This window comes from Otolemur garnettii, unplaced genomic scaffold (assembly GCF_000181295.1).
Source record: "Otolemur garnettii isolate 467f Iridium unplaced genomic scaffold, OtoGar3 scaffold00013, whole genome shotgun sequence".
NCBI lineage: Eukaryota > Metazoa > Chordata > Mammalia > Primates > Galagidae > Otolemur > Otolemur garnettii.
In genome coordinates, this window is record NW_003852408.1 from 14,118,129 (window position 1) to 14,124,987 (window position 6,859).

General features: G+C 50.1%; 2 protein-coding genes across 2 annotated transcripts in view; one reads left to right on the plus strand and one right to left on the minus strand.

Annotated features, from left to right (window-relative positions):
* TMBIM1 (transmembrane BAX inhibitor motif containing 1) overlaps positions 1-4,414 on the plus strand; it is a 19,468-nt gene extending 15,054 nt beyond the window's left edge. Inside the window, exons 7-12 of the mRNA XM_003784963.3 lie at positions 305-344; positions 576-613; positions 728-815; positions 1,100-1,195; positions 2,556-2,609; positions 3,008-4,414. Of these exons, the coding sequence (XP_003785011.2) occupies positions 305-344; positions 576-613; positions 728-815; positions 1,100-1,195; positions 2,556-2,609; positions 3,008-3,154 (463 nt within the window). The 3' untranslated portion in view covers positions 3,155-4,414. The remainder of the gene's footprint in view (positions 1-304; positions 345-575; positions 614-727; positions 816-1,099; positions 1,196-2,555; positions 2,610-3,007) is intronic.
* Positions 4,415-5,135: 721 nt separating this feature from the next.
* The window catches only part of LOC105886532 (probable hydrolase PNKD), a 2,876-nt gene continuing 1,152 nt past the window's right edge, over positions 5,136-6,859 (minus strand). Inside the window, exons 2-3 of the mRNA XM_012802193.1 lie at positions 6,554-6,722; positions 5,136-5,516 (exon numbers count right to left, since the gene is read on the minus strand). Of these exons, the coding sequence (XP_012657647.1) occupies positions 5,324-5,516; positions 6,554-6,722 (362 nt within the window). The 3' untranslated portion in view covers positions 5,136-5,323. The remainder of the gene's footprint in view (positions 5,517-6,553; positions 6,723-6,859) is intronic.

Genomic DNA, 6,859 nt, shown 5'->3' on the forward strand with positions numbered 1-6,859 from the left:
AAAAAAAAAAAAATGGGAAGAACCCAAGACTCAAGACGAAGATATTTCTTAGTCATGTAGGCAGTCAGTGTAAAAGCTACAAATGAAGCCAGGTCTTTCCACGCTGCAGGTCTGTCCCACTGCCCCATGTTGTCCCCCTTCAGAACACCTGAGCAGGTGCCAAAGGCTATACCAGCCTCCCTGCCCTGGAGTCAAGGCTTAACCCTCTGGGCACAGGAGCCAAGTGCCTCCTTCTGCTGCAGAAGCTGCTACAACGGGACCAGCCCAGTCATTTAACCAGGGTAGAGTTTCTCTTTCCTTTCAGACGCCGTTTCCCATGGAACATCATCCTGTTGACCCTTTTTGTGAGTCTGGAAGGGGAGCAGGAGGGTGTGGAAATGGTTTGAGGGAGGGCTAAGAACACCACTGTGGAAGGATGTCCCTGGTTGTCCCCCCCGCCTCATCCTGACCTCTTTGTGGCTGCCTCTCCAGCTCGGTCACATTTACTCCCAGCTCTTGCAGGCCACCACAGCCACTCCCCCAGGGTCCTGCCTTTCTTTTTAAATGTTCCATTCTTATTTCTCTCTTTCCCTTAGACTCTTGCCATGGGCTTCATGACAGGCACCATTTCCAGGTATACTCTTGGGGAGTGTGGGATTCCTGGGCTGACAAGACTCTAGAAGCAGTGATTTTGAAGTCATTTGTGGTTTATGCTCCTGACCTCTCTTAATGCCTTCTTTCTCCTCAGTATGTATCAAACCAAAGCTGTCATCCTTGCAATGATCATCACTGCTGTAGTGTCCATTTCAGTCACAATTTTCTGCTTTCAGACCAAGGTGAGGACGTAGGGGGTCCTTTCCTGGCCACCTACCCCCTTTCTTACCAGACCTGGCCCTTTGGGCTTGGCATTTGAATAGACCTGGGAGGGCCCAGACCCTAGTACACTGGGGATTTCCCTTAGAGATCTTTCCCTTCATCTGCACCTATAAAACTGCTTCCTGTGTCTGTCCTTAAAATGTCGTGGTCACTCCCATGCCTCCTAGGAGGCTGCAGTGGAGCTCCTTGGCAGGGGTTAAGGTGGCAGTTGCCTGACAGGTGCCTCCTTCTCCCTTCCTGGCAGGTGGACTTCACCTCATGTACAGGCCTCTTCTGTGTCCTGGGAATTGTGCTCATGGTGACTGGGATTGTCACTAGCATTGTGCTGTACTTCAAATACGTGAGTGTTGGTGGTGCCTGTAGCTCAGTGGGTAGGCTGCCAGCCATGTACACCAAGGCTGGTGGGTTCAACCCTAGCCTGGGCCAGCTAAAACAACGACAACTGCAACAAGAAAAATAGCTGGGTGCTGTGGTGGGTGCCTGTAGTCCCAGCTACTCGGGAGGCTGAGGCAAGATAATCACTTAAGCCCAAGAGTTGGAGGTTGCTGTGAGCTGTGACGCCATGGCACTCTACCCAGGGCGACAGCTTGAGACTCTGTCTCAAAAAAGAAAAAAAAAATATGTGAGTTTCCCAGGAGAGCTGGGGTCAGTGAATACAGTGCTCAGAGCAGATTTCTGTATTGCATAGTGTAGCAGGACCCTTCTTGGGCGCCAAGAGCCTCTGGACAGGCTCTGACCTCTAGAACGTCTTGAAAGGCCCGAAAAGGTGCCAACAGGGAAGCACCATCCTTTTGGGTTAGGGTATAACCTCTATTTGGCCCTGGGAGCCACAGCATCTGAATCCCTGGATAGCATCACCGAAATCCCTTGGGAAGGGGTAGATTAGATCTGTCTAACAGCTGAGACCAGGTTCCAGGAAGCCAACTGGGAGAGGAATCCAGAGGACTAAGAAGGTGGGCTTGGGTGGAAGGGAACTTAGGGATCTCAGGATCCAATTCCATCTTTTATTCCAGTCAGCTGGGAGATGGTATGAGGCCCTGAGGCTGAGGGAGAACAGTGTTGAAGGGGCAGGATGTGAACGCAAGAGCTGCCTGCCCACTTCATGCCAGCCCTGCCCTCTGCAGACGGGGACCTGTGGGAGTGCTAATGCAAGCTGCCCCAGGGGTATCCCCAGATTCTAATACTCCCCGGAGTGGTGGTGGGGGGGCCTCCTTCACAGTCTGTCTTCCTTAGTCTGTCCCTCCCAGGCTGGGCTCCAGGAACCACTCCATTGAATGCTGTGACTGCGTCTGCTCCCTCAACTAGTACCCAACTGTCTTATTTTCTCCAGAAGTATAGAGCACACCTCGATACTGTGACTAAATTTTGGAGATTGGTTTGACTAAAAGATGCTGTGACTGTTTTTACTTTTTTTTACATTTACCTTTTACAATTGTTTGTGGAAATTTATAGGGTATTGTGATTGGTTTAATATGGCCACTGAAGGATGGCCTCTGCTTTCACTGCCAATATATTACCATTTTTAATTTCTTCCAGGATTTAGGAAGGTAGTATCCTTTCTAGTTGCCTAGTCAGAAAGCTAGCTTCCTAGCTCTCCCACTTTCTTCCTAGAATTCCAGGGGGAAGCTGAGGCTGAGGGCCTGCCTTGGTCTGTGCTTTACTAAGTTTTCTAATGCCATCCCTTGTCCCCCTCTTCCCAGGTTTACTGGCTCCACATGGTCTATGCTGCACTGGGGGCCATTTGTTTCACCCTGGTAAGTCAGTCCATGCCCTCCTCTAGGAAGGGACGTGGAAGAGATGGAGCACGAGTTTAGGCTGCTTGGGAAGGAGGCAGGGAGTGGGGCTGTAGCTGGTCTTTCGTCTCCCTACTGATAAGAGGTGCCACTGATTTTCGGGGCATTCCTGCCATCTCTTGCTTACATTACCTGCTATTGGAACACTCACTAGTTTATAGTATAGATGGCAGTGTGTCTCTTCACTTTTCCAGATTGTGATATGTGCAGGAAGGTAGAATCCATGTGTTATGCTGTTCATGAATGTGTCTCCTAAGCACACTGCATGGCATATAGGCTCCTAGGGCAAATCTGCTGACCTCAAATGAGCTGTGGACACTAAGCTCTGGGTTTTCACTCTGGCTTCCCTATCCTTGCAGTTCCTGGCTTATGACACACAGCTGGTCCTGGGGAATCGGAAGCACACCATCAGCCCAGAGGACTACATCACTGGCGCCTTGCAGATTTACACAGACATCGTCTACATCTTCACCTTTGTGCTGCAGCTGATGGGGGATCGCAATTAAGGAGCAGCCTCCTATTTCACCCTACCTTAGGCTCTCCCTTCCCTAGAGGGACATGCCCTGAGACTGCTCAGGGCCTCAGACTCCTTCCTTCCACTCAAGTAATAATACCCAGTTTCCTTTCTGTCCTGGAGATGGTGGTCTCTCTGGCTGTGGATGGCTAGGTACCTGGTGGGGATGGAGGAGCTGGGGACTAACTATTACCCTTAGTGAGCTTGACAGGGACTAGGTTGAAGATGTGTCTTCTCTCTTTTTCCCAGTATATGGCACCAGATTATTATTATAGCTGGGGCTGGGGGGAAAGCAAAAGGAGCCACTATAGTATAGAAAGGTAGAAGTGAATTCAAGGTGATAGGGTTCCCTCCCACCTTTGCCAAAGGCTTCTAGGCTAAGTAGCTGGAGCTGTTTCTTTATCCAACCCTCAACAAAGCCAGAGAGCTTTGTCTCCAGCTTCATGGACACAGAGGCCATTATTCTATACTCCTTTGGCTTGGCACCTTTTAGCTCAGGAGGGTGGAAGAGATCTGTGCCCATGAGTCTTCTTGCTTTAACCCCTTCTTGTTTCAGTGACATGCACATACTGTCTATCTGGGTGTCACAGGGATGGGGAAAGAAGAAAGGAGTGAAGCCCAGGGGCTGGTCCAGAGCAGCATCTATCCTGGGCTGTCTTGTGATGGTGGTAGAGTGAACAGGCTGGCTGCAGGCATCTGGTCCCCATTCTCCAAAGCTGCTTGAGGCCTCCCTGGGTGTTCTGAAATCTCTGGTCAGAGTGATCTCTTGCTTTCTGTGCTCAGTCCATTTACAGGGAGTGAGGGGTAAAGCTCAGGAAATGGGGTGGTTTAAGAATTATGAGGTCAGGACTTAATCAGGGTGAAAAGAGACTAGGTGGAAGGCAAAGAAAATGCTTTGGGGACCCCACTTGGTCTGAGACATACTGAAGCCTACTGTGATGTCCAAGAAGATGTCTGCATTCTTTCCTTCTGCACTGGGAGTAAGGTTGATTTCTTCTCTTAAGTTTGCTCTTAATTTGCACTGGAAGGTTTTTGGCTAGGACGCCATCTCTCTAGCTGGCTACTGATTTCTCTGTAATATCGAGTGCCTCAAGCTGGAATGGGGAAGGGAGGACAAGGGCCAGTCTGTCAGGTGGGGTGGAAACGGAATCAGCCCAAGGGTATAGTTAGGATTTCTTTATTAAGTCCTTGATCTTAAATGTATTACATAAAGGGACACAACTAGAAATGTAATGAAGTTTTGTGTCTAGAAGTTAAAACTGTACGGCTCTGGTGTTCTTCACTTGAAAGTGTTCACTCTGGGAGTATCTGTCTGGCTCTGCCCAAAGGATCCACTTCCTACCTCTGTATTCTGGCTTGGTCTCTCCCATCTTTTCCAAGTAACCAAATATTCTGTAGTGCTTCCTGGAGATAGAGGCAGTAGGCTGGTAAAGGGGGAGTTCAACTCTGCAACACTGGATCTGGAAAGGACCTCTCAATCATAGTGCTGATCTCGTCTATGTCATGGGTCTTTCCCCAAAGCTCACTAGAGCTATTAACTCTCTTCCCCACAAAGCTCTATGGACATAGATGATTTTGCAGATGGGGGAGGGGATGGACTGCAGGTTGGGTTCAGAACTCCATCTTAGAAATCACTAGTCCAATTTCTTACAAGAGAGGAAACTGAGGCCCAGAGATGTTGAGTCATTTGGACTCAGCCAAGAGTAGTGCTTTTTTGCCTCCACACCCTGAATGCCTTCTTTGATTCTTTTTATTATTTGTTTCAAGGCTGAGTGGGGCCCCACCCTCTCTGGCGGTGGCTCTCAGGGCTTGGTCCCCAGGGCCCCAGCCTAGGCTTGTTGCACTTAAGTCTCTGTGGTTGCCCCACCATCCAGCCAGGAACACTGAGCTCTTCTGTGAGATGGAGCACACATGAGTAACCAACCCCACCCACTGCCCCTCCCGTCCCATGGGACTCACAAACCCAGACCTGGTTCCTTTCCACCCAAACACTCAATAACTTTATTTGCCTTTGGCTGGCTCCTTGGTGTGGGAGGGGTGCGGGCTGGCAGCAGCCTGGGCTTTGGGCGCCCTCTGGTGGACCTCAGAGGCAAGGACCAGAATTCCCGGCCAAACCGGAGACTTCATGTCAATACAGTCTAGTGGAGTGTTGCAGCGCTCCTCAGGTCTGCACCCGTGACCCAATTTCAGGGGACGGGGCGTGTTGGGAGGAGGCCCTGAACCTTTGGCTCTTATACTCGCCCGTGTTGGACGCCCGCATGTTCTGCCGAGCCTTCATCTGCTTCAAACGGTCCTTGTCCACTTCCCGCTTGGTGAGGATGAAGAGGAGGATACCACAGGGGAAGCCGATGGCCCTAGGGGTGGGGAGATGTGCATGGGGTTTGGGGAGGGGCCAATCCTGAGCCAGAGGAGCTAAGAGGAAATCATTCCAGCTTCATCAACTGCATGAATGCTGCAAATACCTCTTGTGTCTAATTCATCCTCTGTGTTGGCTGCTTGAGGGACCCACACAAACCAGATCCTGCTCCCCTGCTTCAAGCTCTGTAACAGCTCTCCATCACTTTTTGGCCAAGTCCAAACTCCTAGGCATGGCACAAAAGGCCCAGTGTGGTTGGGTTTCTGCCTACCTCTTCACTCCTTTTCCCTAAAGCCTGACATTCCTCAGCAGGAAACTCGCACTCCTGCCAAAGCACCTGTGTGTGATTCCTTGCATCTTGGCCAAGTCCCTTTCTGCTCAAATTGCCCCACATCCCCTTCCAGACTCCCCTTCTTAGTATGAGTAACTGCTACTTGGAAGGCACCCTGGTGTGGGGGGAAGAGCACGCAGTCAGTCACCAGACCTGGTGAAAATCTAGCTGAGCCTCAGTTCTCTCCCCTGTAAAAGGGGGATGTAGTATTTATGACAGATCGCAGAAACCTAAAATATTACATGATAAAGTACTGGCACACCCCAGGTGCTGAAAAAAATGTCAACTTCCTCCTCCTTAACCTTTTAATTTTGATCAATATGTTTTAAGGTCAGAGTCAATAAAATAACAATGTAACACCTAGGCACTACTACACAACTAATATAATCTTACATGACCTCAATTAACTAATTACTGAAACGTGGGTCTCATCCTAAGCTCCCAAAAGGGAGGATGAGGCTAGGGACCCAAATTTCAATCAGATCAGCTCAGGTTACTCCACAGAAAACCCACTGTCTCCCCAGTTTCACATATTTTCCCACCTCGCCTGTTCTGCTCCTCTTGAGTTTCAGATCCTTGAACCTAACAAAGCTGTTCCCACAACTTTGGATTCAACTCACCACCTGAAACTCGGAGGAGTTTCTGAGTTTCCCTTGGATGCCATTCCCCATTAGTGAGCAAACTTAAACTCACTTAAAACTCACCAGGCTAGTCCCACTGCTTTCATGGGATTCTTGCCCCTCTTTCTAGGAATGTATTCCAGCTCAGGGGACAGGGGCTCAGGTTCCTCCTTGCACTCTGGGGAGCTGTGGCTTTGCAGTGCCCGAGTCCGGTTCTGGGAAGCCTTGTTAGCCGCGGCTCCTGAAAGAATCCCTGTGGATGGAGGTCAGGAAGGTCAGTAAGAGGATGAGGAGAAAGAAAAGGGGGACGATGCCTCGGCGTCTATGGCTCAATCGGCTAAGGCGCCAGCCACATACACCTAAGGTGGCGGGATCGAATCCAGCCCCGCC